The 21,839-nt window shown below is 47.4% G+C and overlaps 1 protein-coding gene across 5 annotated transcripts in view; it reads left to right on the top strand.

Annotated features, from left to right (window-relative positions):
* The window catches only part of ENAH (ENAH actin regulator), a 799,370-nt gene that overhangs the window by 213,011 nt on the left and 564,520 nt on the right, over nt 1–21,839 (top strand). For all 5 annotated transcript variants that reach the window (XM_086926161.1, XM_086926157.1, XM_086926158.1 and 2 more), the window contains exon 2: nt 3,630–3,795. In XM_086926161.1, the coding sequence (XP_086782287.1) occupies nt 3,630–3,795 (166 nt within the window). The remainder of the gene's footprint in view (nt 1–3,629; nt 3,796–21,839) is intronic.

Raw genomic sequence — 21,839 nt, 5'->3', positions numbered from 1 at the left:
TATGGCCATGTCTGAACTGGGGTGGTGTGGAGTGCAAAAAAAGATGTATTTAGGCCCAGATCTCTGTACTGGGGTGAATGTATGACATTGTTCTGCATTCTGTCCATCAACTGTTGTTTTTGCAAACTATCACTTTGCTCACATTCTGTTCTCCACCTCACCCCTCTGAGAGGACGAGAAACTCCATCACGTGTACCCCAAAAGAGTGCTGATCTTTTGCATCAATTGTACCAAAGAACATTGGGTGGACATTGTGAGTGAAAAAAGGCAGACCATCTCCCAAAACTGTTATGCATTGGCCAATAAGCTGCCTCCAGAAGGTCTACATGCCAATTCCACCATGGCCCAAGCTGCTACTTCTGCGTTGGCACTCGTAGTTCCTGTCCTGGACATTTGCCAGACTGCTACGTGGGCGTCGCTCCATGCGTTCACAAATGATTACCGTCACCCCCCTCCACCCCCCCCATACATTGTTTTTAAATAAATAAATGCATGGTAATGGCGTCCGTTGTAAAAACATACACATTAAAAAAATGATCAATAAAATGCATTGTTAAGGCTTGTAGCGCATTTCCTTGCATTGTTCTGTCGTACAGCTGTTTATATTTAGATATTTAAATCCTTGCCACTTCAGGCTGAAGATGATCCGTTTCCTTTAGCTACTTCACTCCTTAGGCTTTCTCATTTTGGCTCTGGCTAGCATTTTGAGAATGATGCATTTGATGTGGTAGATGACTATCGTTGCACCAGTGTTTTAGGTCTGAAGGGTCAGCGTTCGATCATTTTAGAATGACTCACTGTTAAGTGCTGTTATCAGTAAAACTTGGTTGGGATGGGAGGTACATTATTTCTCCTGGTGGCGATCGGACCGTGCTTCAGTTTGTTGAGGTACAAGTTAAAGGAATCTCCATGTTCAAATCACCATTTAGTAACTTTATTTAAATAATTCAGTTCGGTGAAGGTGGACTTGGAGTTCCTGTGTAGGAGGCCCTATACGATTTGGGGACCAAGGGAGGCACCGTAGAGCTGTGCCCAGGGGACTCCCAACGCTTGCACTGGAAGTCTCCTTTAAATATCTGGAACATCTGCAATGTCTGCGTCCGTCGTGGATCAGTGTTCAGATTTTCCCGGTATAGTATTTGAGATCTAACCTGGAAGAAACTTTTACAAAAGTTTTTTTTTTGTCTTTGTAAAATAATCAGTCACTTGTAAAGCGCGCAATTCACCCCGAAAGGTCTCAAGGCGCTGGGGGGGAGGGGGTGGATTGAGCAGCTACTAATTGAACAGCCAGGTCTTGAGGAGTCTCCTGAAGGTCAGCAGGGTCTGGGTCTGTTGTAGGTGGGTGGGGAGGGTGTTCCATGTCTTGGCCACTAGGTGGAAGAATGATCTGCTGTCGGCAGTCACTCTGCGGATGCGTGGGACGTTGGCGAGGGCGAGGTCAGCGGGGCGGAGCTGGCGGTTCGGGGTGTAGAAGTAGTCGGTCGTTGAGGTATGCTGGTTCAGTGTTGTCGAGTGCCTTGTGAGCGTGGGAGAGGAGCTTGAAGGTGATCCTCTTGTTGACAGGGAACCAGTGCAGGTCCCTCAGGTGGGAGGTGATGTGGCTGTGGCGGGGGATGTCTAGGATGAGGCGTGCAGAGGCGTTTTCTGAATGCGTTGGTGTCTCTTCTGGAGTTTGGCCATGGTTCCCGCGTAGAGGGCGTTGCCGTTGTCCAGCTTGCTGGTGACGAGGGCCTTGATGACCCATTTTCTGGTTCCGGTGGGGATCCATCTGTAGATCTTGTGAAGCATGCAGTTAATGTTGAAGCAGGAGGAAGAGACTGCGTTGACTTGTTGGGTCATTGACCGAGAGGAGTCCAGGATGAACTGCGCATAGGTTGCGTGCGTGGTCGGTGGGTGTTGGCGCGATTCCCAGTGAGGCCGGCCACCAGGAGTCGTCCCAGGCGGAGGGGGTGGAGTGGAGGATGAGGACCTCTTGTCTTGTCTGAGTTCAGTTTCAGGTGGCTGCTCTTCCTCCACTCTGCAACTGCATTCATCCCTTCGTGGAAGTTTGTTTTGGCGGTGGTGGGGTCTTTGGGGAGCGAGAGGATCAGCTGGGTGTCGGCGTATAAAACTATGTTGAGGTTGTGCGATCGAACGATGTTGGCGAGTAGTGTCATGTATACGTTGAAGAGGGTCGGGCTGAGGGATAATCCTTGGGGTGCGCCACAGGTGATCTTGGTGGCATCGGAACGGAGACGGACTCTCTGGGTTCTGTCGCTGAGGAAGGAAGTGATCCAGGGAAGGGCTTTGTCGCGGATCCCTGCGTTGTAGAGGCGTGTGCGAAGGGTGTGGTGGCAGACTGTGTCGAAGGCGGCCGAGAGGTCCAGGAGGATGAGGGCCGCGGTTTTGCCGTTGTCCAGTAGGGCCCTGATGTTTCGGTGATGTGGTTGCTGCGGAATCTGATTGGGATGAGTCCAAGGTGTTGACTTTGAGGAAATGGGTCAGTTGTCTGACTATCTTCTTTATAAATTTTGCCGGGAACAGGACCAGGGAGATGGGTTGGAAGTTCTTGAGGTCCTTAGGGTCTGCCTTGGGTTTCTTCAGCAGGGCGTTGATCTCTGCGTGTCTCCAGCTTTCTGGGAAGGTGGCGGTCTCAAATGAGCTGTTGAAGATCTTACCGAGTTGGGGTGCGATGATTGAGCTCGCTTTGTTGGAGATGTGGTGGGGGCAGGGATCTGATGGTGAGCCAGAGTGAATGGTGTTCATGGTCTTGAGGGTGTCTTCGTCGTTTGTGTGGTTCCAGGATGTCAGGCAGCCGGTGTGATTGGGGGGGGGGGGGGGGGGGGGGGGGGGTGGCTCTGGGGTGTTGGGGGTTGTTGTAGAGGTCTGTGATCTTGCATGGGAAGAAGGTTGCCAGAGAGTAGCAGAGGTCTTGTGACGGCGGGATGTCGCTGGAGCTGGGGTAGGAGATTTCCTTCACGATGTTGAAGAGCTCTTTGCTATTGTGAGCATTGTTGTCTATGCGTTCGGATGAGTTGGTGATGTCTGCGGCTGGCGTTCCTGAGGGCTGCCTGGTTGTCCGGCGTTTGTTCGTGGCGCCATTTCTTCTCTAGTCTTCTGCAGGTCTGCTTGGCTATCTGGAGATCGGCGGTGAACCAGATGGCTCTTCTGCCGGTGAATCGGTTTGAGGGGTTCTTGATCGGGGCGAGAGTGTTGGCGCAATCGTTGATCCATTGCCTGAGGTTGCGGGCAGCTGTGTTGGTGTAGTCGGCGGTGGGTTTGGGCGAGGGTGGTGGTAAGCTGGTCTCCTGTGACCTTGTTCCAGCTGCGGTGGGGGATTCTTTGCTGGTGGTTGTGTGTAGTGGTTTTCATGAAGGAGAAGTGGATGCAGTGGTGGTCGGTCCTGTGGAGTTTGGTGGTGCGGCAGACTGAACGTGGCTGCTGGTGGAGAAATTGAGGTAGAGCGTGTGTCCGGCGGATTGGGTGGGTGTTGTGACTAGATGTTTGAGGCTGAGGTTTGCGTGGTGTTACCAGGGTCCATTTTAGAAGAGTTGTGGCTCAGGTCTGACAAGTGTATTCATATTTGGTGACGTTTACGTTCAGTGTTTGGTACTTACGGCTGCATTTTGTTGTCCTCTGTATCTTTCCAGTGAACAGAGCATCTGCCAGGCAAGAGCAGCTGTGATGGTGTATGATGACGCGAACAAGAAGTGGGTACCTGCTGGCGGCTCGACTGGCTTCAGTAGAGTTCACATATACCATCATACAGGCAATAACACCTTCCGAGTCGTGGGCAGGAAGATCCAGGATCACCAGGTAATTTGGTTTGGGTGTGCTCTGAGAGACGTGAGTGGTTTTTGAATTAGATTGTGTATTTTAAGTATCCTGCTCAAGGTCTTCTCGTCGGTTCTGCTAGGTCACGTACACATTTACCATAGTCCTGCAGAATTCATTACGTTCTAGATGATTCAGAATAAATCCTTAAGAAATTAACTTAAAAGTGTTTGATGTAGCCGGTAAATTCTGTTACACGTGCAGGCTACAACCTCTAAACAATCTACTATGTTTATCATTGTAGCCATATTGGTTTTACGTCCTGTCTCTCATTTCCAACCTGGGATTACACTACCACCTAGTGGCCGTGACCGGAAAGTAATTCTCATGGATGTGACCACCATGTTCGCCAAGTAACATACAAATGATACACGTAGTTTGATCCCACGTCTTTTTGTGCAGGTATGCTGGAATCCTGATTCTGCTCAGATAGTCCATAACAGTCGAGCATTTTTTCTTTCACCCTTCCTTTTCCCGTCGTGTCTGATGGGCTAGTGCCCCCTTGGTGTGTCCTACCTCGGGAACAGGGTCTGGCCTATAGGACATTCAGGAAGTGCCCGAAGCGCTGCTCTGACTGTTCATTAAATGGGCAGTTTTTTGTTCTTTGTGGGACTGTTTTATGGTCTAACGGGTCGGTTTTTTCCTTTTACTGTTGAGCTCCCTGATATTAACGCAAACATTGCCTGCAGCAAGCACAAATGTATGCAGCCTCCCATATCTTGCTAAACATTTATAAAGCTTGTCTTTACAAATGCAGAATTCCCACAGCTTGCAAACATGGGCAACATTTTAGCTATCCGGTTCACAAATGAGGGCCACTTTTTATTATGGTGCCCAGGCCACCTTTCCTGTCCCAGGCCAAGCCTGCTGGGGAGCAGCCTCATCGTGCACACCTGCTATATAATCCACCATACGTGAGTCTCCCCGCCCCCTTATTCAAATGGGATGATCCTTAGCTGTAGGAGACTGTGTTTATTTTGAAGAGGTGTATACAGAGATCAGCAGTAAGAAGTTGTAACATTCTCTTCATCGGTCCCCTCTGTAGGGCCTGAGATCACCCCCACTGGTCTTACACAATGGGTGTTTGGAACCACCGGACTGTTTGATGGCACCATGTTGCATAACCATCTGTTCGAGGCATATAAGCTGCAGATAGTACACTGTGCATTGTGTGCACTGGTGTTGGACTCGAATGATTGCAGGTTGTTGTCTTCTTGAAAGAAGTCTGTTAGTCCCGATAGGTGACTCCTCCTTTGGACAATACTGCGCATGGGCATCGGCTCCATCCTTAGATTGTTTTTTCCCGGCATTGGGTTCGGATGAAAGCTTCTCCGCTCCGGCAGAAATCAACTTTTCTGCAACTTCGACGTGCAGAACTTAAAAAAAAAAAAACTTCAAAAAACTACCTCAACATCAAATACGACACTTTTCGACGCCAGCGTTTCTATTCCGGTCATCGAAGTGGGCCGTTGGGTCGATCGACGCCGTGCGGCCTACACTACATGGAAAGAACGCCGTTCAGAAGATGCCCGAGATGTCAAGCAAAATTTCCACACATCGACCACCACGAGGTCTGCAACCTCTGCCTGTCGCCAGACCACGACGAGTCGACCTGCACAGCTTGTGCATCCTTCTGCTCGAAGAAAACCATCCGAGACCGGAGGGCCCGTCGACACGAGATGAGAACAACCCCAGCACCGGAAGACATCTTTGACGGTCTGCTCGTTCCCGAAGAAGCCTTACCTGATCTCCTGATCGTCTCAGAGGCAGATGACTCTGACGACTCCATTCCATCGGGTCAGCGCGCGAGTACTACTGCCCCTGCACCACATATGTTGCCCAAACAGAAGGAAAAGGTCAGCACTCCGCCCGCGGGGCCCAGTCGAGACGATCATCTGCTTCGAGAGTCCCACCTCCAGGCTCGACTCCGAAGAAACTTCCTACGCCTTTCAGTGCCTCGACACCGAGTAAGACTCTTCCGTCGGAACCGAAACCTGTTCCGGTACCGAAACCAAAAGAAGCCCCGGCTCCGAAGCCTCACACTTCTACGGTGCCGAAAAACACACAGCCTGATTCCGAGGTAGCCAAATCCTCGAACATTCCTTCGAAGCCGAAAATGACACCTTCGGCACCGAAACATAAGCCACAGGACGTTATAACACCTTCCAAGGCTAAGGACACTAGACAACCTACGCCGGCACCGAAAAAACAGACGCCGAAGAAGGTTGTGCCTGAGGAGGACCTTTTTCAACCAGATCCTCAACAAAAGAAAATCTACATTGACCCAAAAACCGGTCATGTCGGTGCCACGCCTCTCAAGAAGAGACCAGCAGCCACACCACCCACACCTGTGGTTTCTGCCAAAAAGGACTGTGCAACCTTTCCTCTGCACTTTTCCTTTCCTATATCTCCTCCTTCTCCTGTTCCTTCTCAAATTTCACCTCAAATCTCTCCTGTACAGTCTCCATTGTCATCACATTCGCCTCAGAATGATGATGAATATGATTTGGATGGAGGGGACGAGGTAGAAGACACTACATACCCTGTAGACGAGGGCACGGGGAATTTTCCATACACTGAACCTGAGTCTGAATGGGGATTTATATACCCTCAGACTGGGCCTGATGTCCCTGAGCCACACTCATACCCCTCAAAACCTTCTCCTCCAGAGGATACTATTGGGTTTGGTCACGGCCAACTCGCGGCCTATGCCGACGACACACAGATTGTGGTGTCCCTGCTACCCGGCAACACTGACAACACCGCAGACAGATTCAAAAACTGTATGCACGAAGTGGGATGCTGGATGGCACAAAGCTGTCTTAAACTGAACTCCTCGAAGACCGAGGTCCTGCTCTTTGGAGCTAGAGAGAACTTTTGGTCCCCGAGGTGGTGGCCAGATGAAATGGGACCACTCCCCGTGCCGGTTGATAAAGTGAAAAACCTGGGCATTCTTGTGGACAGCTCACTGTCCTTTAAACCTCAGACTAACGCACTCTCCTCCTCCCTCCACTACACCCTCAAAACCATCAGAAAAATTCTCCCTTACCTGGAGAAGAAACACAGGAAAACCATTGTTACTGGTCTAGTGCTTTCTCGCCTAGACTACTGTAACAACCTGATGTTAAACACCCAGCAGAGTGTACTCCACAAACTCCAACTGTTGCAAAATGCAGCCGCCCGCCTGATCACCGTCACTCCCAAATTTGCGCCGGTATCCCAGGACCTGGTGGCGCTACACTGGCTGCCAATTCGTAAGAGAATTGCATTCAAGGCTTTGTGTATGGTCTTCAAAGCCCTTCATGATATGGGCCCCAGACACATGAAACTGCTCTTTCGCTGGCATAAACCAGCACGAACCCTGAGGTCAGGAGAATTGGCCCTGGTTACGGTCCCCAGAATCAAAAGAGCTCGATGGGGAGGTAGGGGCTTCTCCCTTAGGGCGGCAGAGGCCTGGAACAAACTTCCACTCATGCGCAGACAAACTCAGAATCTGATGGCCTTTAGAAAAGGACTCAAGACTTGGCTTTTCACTCAGTAAGCCTGCGCTCTCACGTTTGCCCTATCAAACCAGGCCAGGACACCTCCGGGTAACAGAGCGCTCAATAAATGTGCTAAATAAATAAATTAATTTACTAAATAGAGCTGCTGTACACCATAATGTCTCCATGCATTCTGAGGCCGTTGAGGAAGATTTTCTTTTAGATACTTTCGACCAATCTCAGAGATCTGCTCAAATTCTTCCTATGATCAAAGTGGTAGTTAAACATGCTGCAGACATCTTTAAAAACCCTGTACGTACCAGAATTTTAAACCCCAGGATTGAGAAAAAATATAGACCCGCACCCTCAGATCCGGTCTATATTAAAGGACATCTGCCACTAGACTCCTTAGTGGTGTCCAATGCAAGAAAGATGTCCAATTCTCAAACTTCTGAAGCACCCCCACCTGACAAAGAATCCAAAATTATTGATGCATCAGGCAAGAGAATAGCTGCGCAAGCTTCAAATATTTGGCGCATAGCGAATACACAAGCCCTCCTCTCTCGCTACGATAGGGCTCACTACGACCAATTAGAAAAATTGCTTGAGCACCTACCAGATCAGTACAAAGATCAGGCTACTGACCTCATACAAGAAGGCAAACTAATATCGAACGCCTCCATCAAATGCGCACTAGATGTCGCAGGCACCGCCTCTAGAGCTGTTCATACCAGTGTCGTCATTAGGAGACATGCGTGGTTACGCATTTCAGGGTTCAAACAAGAAGCGCAGACCACCATTTTGAACCAACCCTTTACCTCTGGGCCAAATAATTGGTTCTGATTAGACACTACCCTAGAAAAAATGAAAAAAGACACCGACACTGCCAACTCTATTGGGGCCTTAGTCTACCCTAGCTAGAGGTTCCTTTCGTCGCTCCTTTTACAGAGGAGGCTCCAAACAAACTGGCACAGACATTACCACGTCTTTCAAGACACAGACTTCCTCTATCAAGAGTTACTATAGAGGAGGATACAGAGGCAATAATACCAAGGGAAGAGGTCGCGGTAACCACAACAATCAAACCTCTTCCGTCCCTAAACAATGACTTCCCTACGCTCCCCCCGCAGCATTCCACTCCTGTAGGGGGCAGACTAGCACAGTTCCTGCCTGTCTGGAACTCCATTACAACAGACAGGTGGGTAAGACAGATTATCCAACGTGGCTACTGCCTCGAACTTACAGCAACCCCTCCACACATACCTCCCAAGCAGCGTTCAATGTCTACAGACCACCTAACTCTTCTTCAACAAGAGGTTCTATCACTCCTCCAAAAGGGTGCTATTCAGATTGTTCCTTTAGAAAAACGGGGAACAGGGGTTTACTTGCTGTATTTTCTAATTCCCAAGAAAGACGAGACTCTGCGACCAATTCTCAACCTCATACCCCTCAACCGTTACATACAATAAGATCATTTTCATATGATCACTCTGCAACAAGTGCTTCCACTGCTGCAACAAGGCAATTTCCTTGCAACACTAGATCTAAAGGACGCCTACTTCCATATCCCCATGCATCCTGCTCACAGGAAGTATCTGAGGTTTGTACTAGGAGGACAACCCGATCAGTTCAAAGTCCTTCCATTTGCAGTGATAATGGCACTGCGAGTATTCACAAAGTGCCTAGCAGTCGTAGCAGCACATCTCAGGAGACAGCGAATACATGTCTTCCCTTATTTTGACGATTGGCTCATAAAGGCCAAGTCATTCAGTCAATATGTCAAACACACACATCAGACAATCCAAACGTTGCACGACTTGGGGTTTACGATAAACTACACCAAATCGCACCTAGAGCCTTCACACGTTCATCAGTATCTAGGAGCTACAATAAACACGACTCCAGCCCTAGCATATCCCAGTCCAGCCGGGATACAGAGCATTCAAACCTTAGTCACTGCCTTTCAACACCAACAGTCTCTACAAGCCAGGGTGTTCATGAAACTCAAAGGCATGATGGCATCTTGCATCTTCATAGTATCACACGCAAGGTTGCAAATGCGCCCATTACAAGAGTGTCTAGCACGACAGTGGAACCAAGCTCACGGTCAACTAACAGACCTGGTGTTGGTGGACAGCCGCACACATAGCTCTCTGCAGTGGTGGAACACCAAAAACCTGACAAAGGGGCAGCCATTCCTCGAGCCTGTTCCACAAGGAGTGCTCACGACAGACGCATCCCTCATGGAATGGGGAGCCCATCTCTTACATCATACAACTCGGGGTCAATGGACCACTCAGCAGAGACTGCTCCATATCAACCATCTAGAGCTGCTAGCAAAATTCTTAGCACTTAAGTCTTACCAACTTCATGTGCAAAACAAAGCTGTCCTTCTCTGGACGGACAAAATGACAGCCATGTACTATATACAAAAACAGGGGGGGGGGGGGGGCACTCTCTGCAACTGTCCCAGCTGGCACAGGACATTTGGAGATGGGCCATTCCTCAAAACATACAACTGTTGGCAGAACATCTTCCAGGAGTTCACAATCAGATAGCAGACCTGTGAAGTCGGCAGTCACAACAGATTCACAAATGGGAGCTGCATCCACAAGTTCTTCAGCCATTCTTCTAAGAGTGGGGTCATCCACACATAGATCTGTTTGGCACCCACGACAATGCAAAATGCCCAGCCTTCGCTGCCAGGTTTCCACACCCACTGTCCGAAGGCAATGCGATATGGATGAACTGGTCAGGCAGATTTTCGTATGCTTTTCCGCCTCTCCAACTAATTCCATTAGTGGTGCTCAAGCTCAGATAACAGTCTCTCAAGCTGATCGTTTTAGCTCCCACATGGGCACGCCAACCGTGGTTCACCACACTGTTAGAACTCTCTAGTTCCACAGCAAAGGTTACGACTGAATCCATCTCTGTTAACACAGAACAATGGAGAAATAAGACACCCAGACCCTCACCAACTGAATCTGGCAATCTGGCTCCTGAAGTCTTAGAGTTTGGTTACCTGAATCTACCACCAGACTGCATGAATATTATTAAGGAAGTCAGGAAACCCACTACCAGAGCATGTTACGCTGCTAAATGGAAACTATTTGCAATGCATTGCACAAATAATCAAATTGACCCCCTGGATGCTTCCATCCAGAATATCATTTGTTACCTCCAATAATCTGCAAAGGGCTAATTTGGCATATTCTTCCATACGCCTGCACCTTGCAGCAATTGCAGCCTACTTACAAAACAGGCAACATCTGTCTCTCTTCAGAGTTCCTGCAATCAAAGCGTTCATGGAAGGCTTAAAAATAATAATCCCACCCAGGTTACCACCTTCTGTGTGGGACCTAAATATTGTCCTTACAAGACTTATGGGACCCCCTTTCGAGCCTCTACTTAAATATGAACTGCAATTCCTAACATGGAAAACTGCTTTCCTTGTTGCCATCACCTCTCTCAGAAGAGTGAGTGTGATGCAAGCTTTCACTATACAAGAACCATTTTTTCAAATCCACCCACACAAAGTGGTTCTTGGATCTAATCCTAAATTTCTCCCAAAAGTCGTCACTCCTTTTCACCTCAATCAGTCTGTAGAGTTACCTGTGTTTTTCCCAAACCCAGACTCTGTAGCAGAAAGGGCTTTACACAACCAAGCTCTATTGTACTGTATAGATAAAAATAAATAATTTCGGAAAAATAAACAACTGTTTTGTCGCTTTCTCTCCTCTGCACAAAGGCAACCCCATCTCTAAAGGCGAGTGTGCGCGGTGGATTGTAAAGTGTATACAAATATGCTATATAAAAGCTAAACTTACATTAACAGTTCCTAGAGCATACTCCACTCGCAAAATAGGAGCCTCTATGGCATGGGTACTCACAAACTTTCTCTCGGGGGCAAAATTTACAGTGTGGTTTGTGTCAGAGGGCCGCACCGGTGGGGGCGGGGTCAGTGGTGAAGGGGCGGGCTAGATCAACAAAAAAAAACTATGACCATGAGGTTGATCACAGGTCCCTGCAGCGGATGCCTTCATCCACTGAGTCACCAGACCCGGCATACACACATCTCTCTCTCCCTCACTCGCTCCCCCTCCCTCACTCGCTCCCCCTCCCTCACTCGCTCCCCCTCCCTCACTCGCTCCCCCTCCCTCACTCGCTCCCCCTCCCTCACTCGCTCCCCCTCCCTCACTCGCTCCCCCTCCCTCACTCGCTCCCCCTCCCTCGCTCCCCCTCCCTCTCTCCCTCCCCCTCCCTCTCTCCCTCCCCCTCCCCTTCTCCCTCCCCCTCCCCTTCTCCCTCCCCCTCCCCTTCTCCCTCCCCCTCCCTTTCTCCCTCCCCCTCCCTTTCTCCCTCCCCCTCCCTTTCTCCCTCCCCCTCCCTTTCTCCCTCCCCCTCCCTTTCTCCCTCCCCCTCCCTTTCTCCCTCCCCCTCCCTTTCTCCCTCCCTCTCTCCCTTTCTCCCTCCCTCTCTCCCTTTCTCCCTCTCTCCCTCCCTTTCTCCCTCTCTCCCTCCCTTTCTCCCTTTCTCCCTCTCTCCCTCTCTCCCTCTCTCCCTCTCTCCCTCTCTCCCTCTCTCCCTCTCTCCCTCTCTCCCTCTCTCCCTCTCTCCCTCTCTCCCTCTCTCCCTCTCTCCCTCTCTCCCTCTCCCCCTCTCCCTCTCTCCCTCTCTCCCCCTCTCCCCCTCTCCCCCTCTCCCCCTCTCCCCCTCTCCCCCTCTCCCCCTCTCCCCCTCTCCCCCTCTCCCCCTCTCCCCCTCTCCCCCTCTCCCCCTCTCCCCCTCTCCCCCTCTCCCCCTCTCCCCCTCTCCCTCTCTCCCTCTCTCCCTCTCTCCCTCTCTCCCTCTCTCCTTCCCTCTCTACCTCTCTCCCCCCTCACTCCTTCCCTCTCTACCTCTCTCCCCCCTCACTCCTTCCCTCTCTACCTCTCTCCCCCCTCACTCCTTCCCTCTCTACCTCTCTCCCCCCTCACTCCTTCCCTCTCTACCTCTCTCCCCCCTCACTCCTTCCCTTTCTACCTCTCTCCCCCTCACTCCTTCCCTCTCTACCTCTCCCCCCTCACTCCTTCCCTCTCTCCCCCCTCACTCCTTCCCTCTCTACATCTCTCCCCCCTCACTCCTTCCCTCTCTACCTCTCTCCCCACTCACTCCTTCCCTTTCTACCTCTCTCCCCCTCACTCCTTCCCTCTCTACCTCCCTCTCGCCCCCTCCCCCCCTCTCTCTCTCCCTCCCTCTGTCACCCTCTGTCATCTCACCCTGCCTGTGTGTCAGCCGGGCTGAGACCGCTTCCAGGCGCGCGCACACATACAGCTGCACCCAAGCACTTCACAGGGCGTTAAAGGCCATTTGCATGCTAATGAGGCTTTGTTATATTTCACCTCATCTTAGGCCCCTGCAGCTCCACTCTGGCTATCCGAGAATCGCCCGGCCCCCACAGAGCAGCAGAGACTGTCGCGCTGCAGCAGATACTCTTTAAAAAATTTTTTATAATACATGGGTACGATGTTTGCAAGGTCCGCGGGCCGCCAAAGAAGTCTTGCCGGGCCGCCCGCGGTCTGTACTATGAGTACCCATGCTCTATGGCTTTCTTAGGAAATATACCACTAGAGGACATGTGCAAAGCAGCAACATGGTCTACACCACACACCTTCACTAAACCCTATTGTGTTGATGTGCAAGCCAAGCAGCAAGCTGTGGTAGGCCAAGCTGTCCTTAAAACTCTCTTTCAAACTACTGCAATGGATACAGGTGACCACCGCTAGAGGGGATACTGCTGCACAATCGATGCAGTGTACTTTCTGCAGCTCATATGCCTCGAACGGAAAATGCTACTTACCAGAATGCATCTGTTCTTGGCATGTAGAGCTGCAGAGTTGTACACGCCCTACCGCCTCCCCGGGACTTGTATCTGTTCCGGTTTTCATCTTACTTAGATGCATACGCATGGACATTTCTTTTCTTTACTTCTACTAACTCCATTGTAGGAGAGTAGGGTCTGCTTCCTATGGTCACTACCACTTTTTGCTTTTGCTTCACTGGTTTTCGACTTATATGTGGCTGTGGGCCTGCTGATCAGACCCACAGCCCAGATGCACTCTCTAAATTTACACCATGTACTCTAGGTACATACACAATTGGGAATTGGCTCACCTTATCAGCCCCTGTAGAAGTGTACCCTAGGTACTCAGGGCATAGGTGTAACCAAGCCTACCCAGGGCTGCAGCATGTATTATGCCACCCCTGGCTGGCCACTCAAATCGACACAACTGGCTGGTCATTCAGCTGGGGCAAGGTCGTGTAATCGCCCCTTGCTTAGGTATAGTATCCCTATACCTACCTAATATAAAGACACATTAACCTAGAAGTCACTCCTATGGCAGGCCTTAACAATCCTGGAGGCAGAGTGCTTGGTTATGTGCGAGATGGTGCTCTAGCATGAGCTGAGCCTGTCTGCAGCTTTCGGAACCATGTCCTTATAGCTGTTCTATGATATAGCCATACCATATACTCTTAAGTGCATTATAATCCTCGCGGTTAATGCTAAACTTGGTTTGACTTTATCGAAACATGTCATGTAAGGTGTCATACGCTTTGGAATACTACCCCCTCGCCAATTCTGGCGACGGGGGTAGCATTCCACGCTTTTAGAGGGAGAAGACATGTTGTAAACCCGGTTAAAGTTAACCAGAGCCCCAGGTCACAAAATGGACGCTGCTGCCACAGACACAAGTCTGACCTCCTGCTGCTGGGAGTCCTTCCAGTCATGGAGGCCTGGACAAAAGGTTTCCTGCCTGGAGAGGTGCGAGCACAACCCCAGACAGGATTTTGTGTATCAGGACAGGGAGGGCTGAATGAAACGAGACACTGCCTGGGGCACCAAGGTGCCCGATGCATCCCCCAGTTCAAACCAGTTGCTGGGGCACTCCAGCCCCAGCTCTGGCACGAAACTGAACAAAGGAGAAGGAGTGTAACCACCCCCCTTCCTGGTCCCACCCATAGGAGGGACCTAGATAGTAAACCAGCCCACTTTAGTTGTATAAAGATAGGAGCTGACCCAGGAGACTTTAGATTAATCCTGGAATCGACTTGAAACGAAACTCTGGACCCTTCAACATTCACCTGAGCTGAAGACTGAAGAATCTCCCTTGTGGCCAAGGAGTGACAACCCTGGGCAACCAGGCACCATCCAGCAACTCGACGGCTTGCTTTGTCCCTGTTCCCGCCGGAACCAGAGCACAGAGCCCAACAAGATCCAGACTCCCAGACCTCCTTGACCCCACTGCACGACTCCAGCACAGCTGAGCACTGTGTAAGGCGTCGAGACACGTGGGACCGGACATCTTTGAAAGCCTGCAACTTGGTAACAGCGCAGCTCCTGAGGCATCCTCGAAGCTGTGCACTGGGGACTGAGACACCCCGACACCGAGCTCCACCTGCACCGAAGACCAGCCCTCCACACTACACGAGATGTGCGTGGGGCCCTTCTGCTTGTTCTGCTAGACGCGTTGTCCGGTTGCTGGCCAGTTGGCTAGTAGCCTATTGGCGACGATCCTTTTAAAAAAAATCGCTGGTCTAATTGCTCCAGACTGGCCCTTGCTTCCCTGAAGAGGTGAAGTACCTCAGACCCTCCTTGTCTGCACCAGAAGCCTTTTGTGTATCCTGCGTGGGTTGCCTTTGCTTAGGCTTGTTGGCTCCGATCTTGAAGTGGACCCCTCCATCTGCGAGAACCTTCGTGGGACAGCTCCTCTCCAGTACCTGCTCTTCCTCGACGCCTACTGGTCCGCGTGACTGCAAAGACCAGCTTCACGACAGCACCTGATTGCTCTTAGACGACGTCTGGTTCCTTCCTGGTTCCACCCGGTCACTGGCTAGTGACCTAGATTCTGTCCCCTCTGCTTTCAGGTCTTCTTCAACTCCGATCCACCCGGACATCTTCCTCCTGGTCGCCTGCAGCATCTTCTTCCAAGGCTCCATAGGAATCAACAAGAAAACCAGACACACTTTGACACCTATGCACCCGCAGCCCGTGGGTGAGGTAACGCGAGTACTTCGGTGCTCCTGTAGGGATTGGCTATCCTAGTGTCTAGTTTTGTTAGTTGTATCTTCCTAGTTAGACCGGAAGTGTCCTAAATCTTCAATTACTTACCTTTTAGGTTCCCATTGACTTTCCATTGACTCTCGCGTGAGTGTACAGACACTGCACGCGCCGCCTGTGGGCCTCCCACTCCTAACCTAAGGGTCATATAGTGTAGCCCCAGCGATGCCCTAGGCCTTTCCTTCTCCCAAGTCGTGGTTCTTATACCACTTACTTAGTATATGGTTTTACGCGCCCCTAGGGCCCTACTGTAAATTGTGCTATTTAAAGTATTTCTGAGAGTAACTTGTTATGTGCTTTTGCCTCTGACCTCATAAAGAGTCCAGAGGAGTGTTAGTAAATAAATACATATATATTTTGTATATATCCTGTGTGGTGTCCTTTCATCTGTATTCAAGGGGTTACATATGGTAGAACAGCTGGCTGTACACGCCCTCAAGAGACTTTTAGCCTAAGACTGCTCTGTCCATGCTACCACTAGGATAGCAGGTCTATAAGGTTGACATTACAACCATCACCATAAGGGTTGTTTGGACTGGTGCAAGGTGCTCACTAGAATAGTGAACATCATATACCAGGCCAACTTCTGATATCCATCATGGCGAAAAACAATCTAAGGATGGAGCCGATGCCCATGCGCAGTATTGTCCAAAGGAGGAGTCACCTATCGGGACTAACAAAGACTTGTTCCAAGAAGACCACAACCTGCAATCATCCGAGCCCAACACCAGGTGGCGATCTAATGCACAGTGTACTACTCTGCAGCTCCACATGCCAAGAACAGATGCATACTGGTAAGTAGCATTTTCCTTCCCTGGAATATGGCGATTTGTTCTCTTAGATGGAACCCTTAATACCTCTACTTATCTGTGGGAGGATTCAATCCTTTTTCCAAAGAGATTGCTTTTTGAATCCTCACCTAGTTGAATGCATCATTTTCTATACCCGTATGAATCTAATTCAAAATAACTTTATTTGGTTGATAAACAACCATAAAAGCAATACAGCTTATAAAAACAAACATAACACCATGTGCAATAATAAAATAAGACTATTTATGTATAGTGCTAATAAAGTGCACAGTGCCTTACGTTTAAAACAAAGACCAATACAATACCCCATCGTTTAGAAACCATCCATACTGCCACGTGAACGAACAGCAGCACTTAAAAAACAAGTTACAACAGTACAAGTTTCTTTGTCTAAAATACATTGAAGGGAGAAATGAGCCGTGGCACAGTGCCTCAGGTTTCTAGACCTTAACAATTGGCCCACAAAGCTTTTTGTATACAATGCATAAAATTTGCAAAAGAAAGTGAATCCTGGATTGGTTAGCACCGCTATTACATGGACAAACAATTGCTTCGAGGTTCGGCTGATACCCTAAAGGAAAGCGCAGAAGGTACTTCTCCATGTTCAGCTCTGAACCTAAATAGCAGAGAGCGCCCCAAAGCCTTGCTTGGTTTCCACACTTAACTATTTGAGGTGATCTGAACTTCACCTCTTATGGTGCAAATGAGCTATCAGCATTGCAGACGCCTGCCTTTTGTTAATCTAGTTCATACAAGTAGCTGATCTGAATTAGCCATTTTTATGGTCTGGATTAACAGAGCAGCAAGTGCCCAGACAATTATGGGAGCATCACAAGAGAGGGGCTTTGGTTCCACCACATGCGAGCCAAGAGTACATGCTTTGATTGAGCAGAGATTGTATTCATCAACAATTAAGTGCTTGCCCTCCAGAAAGCTGTGATCATTTTTTTAATCTATCCAGCTACCTGAGCTTGAATTTTCAGGGGCACACACATTGTAATGCTGTAAAACTGTCTTATAGAACTAGATATTTTATCCCACGGATGGGAGGAGGGCAGGCCTATGCAGAGTTTTAGGTCTGACTTGACAGTACAACTGTCATGTGGCCTTTTAGGATACAGAAAAATACTTGTAGAGTTCTTTACTTCCCCACACGTACATATCCATTCTACTTGTAATGCTTCACCTTACCATTCAACATTAATTTAAAGCCAGAGCTATTTGCATTTCCAGTGCTATTAAAATAAAAAGAATGTCTTCAGATTCGCATAAGCTTTACTAGTAACCGAATTTGAGAGTATTGCTATTTTGCAGTGTTAGCTTTCGTTTTTACTCTTCTTATAGATCAAAGATTCCGGGCCACTGGTCTGATCATTTTCTGCTTTGATAAAAGGGTATTCCATTTTTTCCATTCACTTTACGTTTTTAGGCATTCACTATGCTTTGAATTTTTTGGGGGGGAGAGAATGGGGTTTTTAATTTTTTTGCTTGGCCATAATATAGTTGCATATTTTCTAATGCAACTATCAGCCAATTAAGTGCAAATTCACCCGGTAATCCCCTCGCTCGTCCCCCCCCCCCATGTTAAGTTATTCCCCCTTTGAATAAACTTCTTTCCTTGCACCCCTGCCTATTCGTAGCAGGAGTGGGTACCCTTTCCACTTAAAAAAGTTTGAAAATGTACTCCTGACAAGGGCAGGAGAAGACATGTTTTCAAAGGTGGAAAGGGGTTGAAGACTGGAGTTTGTGAATACATTTATAAATGTACCATCGAGTGGTAAGTCACAGCATATTCTAATCTTAAAACTACCAGCTCACACTTGGTTCCAGCTTCTGAGTAGATTTGTTCACAAAAATTCATGCTTCGTAAATGATTGTAATACGTTTAGCATGTGCACGCCAAGCTTACAAACTTAAAGCTTTGAGAATCAAGCCCATAATATTGTTACTCTGACACTGCAAAGGTCATTTGTTTTTAAAATTTAAATACCCACTAATAGTGCATGTTCACGAGTAAGGGATCCAAGGAGACAGAGAATCAGTGAAATTAATTGATTTACCCAAGAATTACACAATTTTCTCAAGTGGAGCAGTATTGTTGATCTTCAGTCTGCTATGTAGGCACTATAGCATGAGTTTTAGCTGGGTTTATTTAAAGTAACGTTTTGTGAAATCAACTAAATGCTCAAAAGTAAATTGTCCTCCTATACTAACCTAGGCAAGCAGTGGTATAATAAAAAAAAAAAGACATCCGGGATATGAACGAACAATTGAATAAATGAATCAAAATGCAGGTGTAAAGTATATCCTAACCTAGATGTTATACATCGTAGAACAAATGCTATGTAATGAAATGTTCAAATAAATAATGGCATACATTGTCTATGAGCGAATTGCAACATTTATTTGTTCTTTCAAAAAGAATGAAGTTAAGTGGATCCACAAAAGCATCCGCAGACCTATATCCTAATACAGAATGAATGACTTAAGAAATAAACATGTATGAGACAGATGTGGGATTTTACTCCAAGCGGATGAGTGTCCATAAAGCCCTGCCTTGGATATAAAGTGGGACTTAAAATTATCTAAAGCGATGCGGAAGTGAGGTCAACATTTTGGTCTGTATGTAGGGACATCCTCCAGATCTCGTAATGTGAGATAGCAGAACCCAATTGGTAAGCAACAGTGAAACATCACAGAAAACAAACTAGTCAAAGGGAAACTACTTGAACAAAATAGAGACTGGTGCAACCATGCCAGACTTTTAAGAGCCTTTCATAATCAAAGCCAATAAATAAAATTGATTATGTAATTATAACTCCACCGCACATCTCTTTCCTTGATCAGCATCCGTTTCCGAAGGGTATTTTAATCATGTTGATGCCAAATTTTTCTTACAAGCATAAGGCAGTTTGTGGTTTGATGTTCTAATCCCATAACTGATTTTTTGATTGTTTTAACAGAGGTTTTGCATTAATGAAACGTTTGCACAATTTCCAAATTTTATAACATATGGCTGCAGATCTTGCTGTAGCAACACACAATGCTCTTCACCACTACCTCAATGTAGCACTGTTATTCGGCAGCCAAAGGGTTTGTGGTGCAGGGAGTTGGGCATGTAAGTATGGGCGATAAAGTGAACAGAGACTTGTTGTCCTTGACCCTAAACAATATGTCTTGGGCATTTGCGGATTGGAATTCCACACCCCTGCATTTATATTATTTTAAGTGGTCTTTACTCTCAAGCTGAACTTTAAGGCCACTATCTTGGGATGCACAGAGCTTCTTATCGTTCTTCTCCAACAAATCCTACTTCCCATGCCCAATCTGTCAATCGGAGATGACCGCTCATCCAAAGGGGAATATCAGCAGTCATTTGTGACCACTAAATGGTCGAGCCTCTAATAACCCTGCAAAAAAGGTAAGAAAATACCCGTTCATGTACAAATGAGCACGTTCTGCCCAAGATCTGAAGGGCCTTTGCACCCTAGAGTTGGTTTCTCAATTAAACTTAAGCCTTGTAACCATAAAACAAATGCAGGGGACCATAGAGACTTCACCTGACCTGTGTTCCGAAAATGTAACTCACATGAGTATTCCAAAGTGTGCATTCACTAAAAGCACCTGCTGCCAAGGTGCATGTACCAAAGCAGGTTTCAAGTAACAATATAAAGCCTAGTGGTGCACCACATCAACAGCAAGAAATTAATAAGAGGACAAAAACACCACAATCAAACAAACTTTATGTGGTTATTGTCTTTATTTTCTTTTCTTAAAAAGCATTACACATGTAATGAAAACTGCCAACGCGTTTCGTCCATAACAGTGGACTTCTTCATGGCAATTATAGTCACAGATGGTACTCAACCAAATTGCTGAGTCGCAAGGTATTGTTCAAAAGATCACAATAGTATGCTTTAACAATATTCACTGTCCATATTGATCATGTACAGTATCTTTCCTTGTGGTCCAAGTTCCACCTTCTAAACTGGATCTACAAAGCAACAGTAATCCCCAAATGGGGTAATGTTAGAGGAAATGTCAGGCACTCCCGTCCGTGTGGCTTGCTCTTGTGTGAAGAGGACGAGCCGTAGCAGATTTCGCACCAATTGGAGTGCCCATCGAGGCTTAGTGGACCGACCTTTCCTGTGCCTCACCTTTAGGTGGGTTTCAATTTCTACATTCACATTGCGTATTGGGCGATATGACTGCTGTTTTTCTGCTTCTGTAACTTAACAATAGTTCTAAGATAAGCTGAAAAATGCTCAGTCAAATAATTTTATGAGTTTTGGATTAATCCGATAGATGAGGTAAACAAAAAAAATCCACTAGAAGACTGTTACTTTACTCTTTACCTAAAAGTTCATCTTCTAAGCAAACCTTGTCTTAATTATAATTTTTTTTTAAACAAAGTTTGCCATTGGTTTAATAAAATCAAACAAAACAGAAAATATTCTTTACAATGTCTCATAAAAACGTACTACTATGTGAGCAGTAGGAGCAGAGCAATAGTCTTAATTTAAGCACTGTCCAAAATATTGCTGTGCTGCTTCAGCTTTTCCACATATATCCAGCGCAATAAACCTTCTTGAGTATCTAATTTAAACAACGCTTTGAAGACCACTTGGAGTAATCTTGTCAGACCTTGAGCTGCTAACAGCAAATTTAGATCGTCACAAACCCTAGAAAAATGTAGTATGAATGTGAGAGGCGGTCTTGTTGCAGGGATTCTGCTCAGGAACAGAACTATGTTTGGGACCATAGAATGTTAGTAGATGGGGGACTGGGGCTACCATACCACCTCAGTACTGGGAGCCGGAGTCTGACCAGCTATAGTGTCTCACTTGTCGTCCTGCTCATAATCAGAGGAATAAGTGAATTGACACCCTAGAGCACAACACTCCCGATCCTCTCTGGGATCGCTGTGACAGGGCACCGCCTTTCACTCACACGTACTCGTCCACAATAAAAAATAAAGGAGACCAGAAAGAATTTTGAAATGTTTATTTAAACTGTCATGCTCTGAAATGCAGTATACGTGCCACAATAAGAAAACTGGCTAGCAAAAATACCATAAGCTTTGCCGATAAACCGTATATTATGAAAACCCCTGTCATAGTATAAGACAGAATAGCCTTACTCCCCTCCCCTTCTACAGAAGCAAACTGATAATACAGCAAAGATCTCTGGGTTTAGCATCTGACCCCATACCTTAGCCTACACATATATGAACATTCTACATCTCCGATACAGCTGTGATCTTCTCCCAGAAAAGATCTCTATTTGTGTTACATTGCTGTGCGTACCTATATGACCAGGTTCACATGTTCATAAACACCAGCCTCATTTCTGTGTTTTCTTGGTGCGAGTGCCTGACCAGAATAAAATAACAAGGGACATTGTTGTTTGACCTTGTCTGCTGTTCAAACTAAATCCCAGGAAAGAACAGAACGAGAAAACTGTGGGTTCTGTGTAAAAATATAATGTGGCACAAAAGCAAACGTGTTTATGTAGTAATGTGTGCAAAGCTAATGAGGCCTGTGTTGTGCAATTAGACTAACGTAACGAAAACTACAATGGACCTGCTCAGAACACATGACTGTGTCTCAATCAGTTACTCAAAGTCAACATATC

Source organism: Lissotriton vulgaris, chromosome 6 (genome assembly GCF_964263255.1).
Source record: "Lissotriton vulgaris chromosome 6, aLisVul1.2, whole genome shotgun sequence".
NCBI classification, from domain to species: domain Eukaryota; kingdom Metazoa; phylum Chordata; class Amphibia; order Caudata; family Salamandridae; genus Lissotriton; species Lissotriton vulgaris.
Note: the sequence above shows the minus strand (reverse complement) of the source record. Positions and strands in the feature narration are given on the sequence as shown.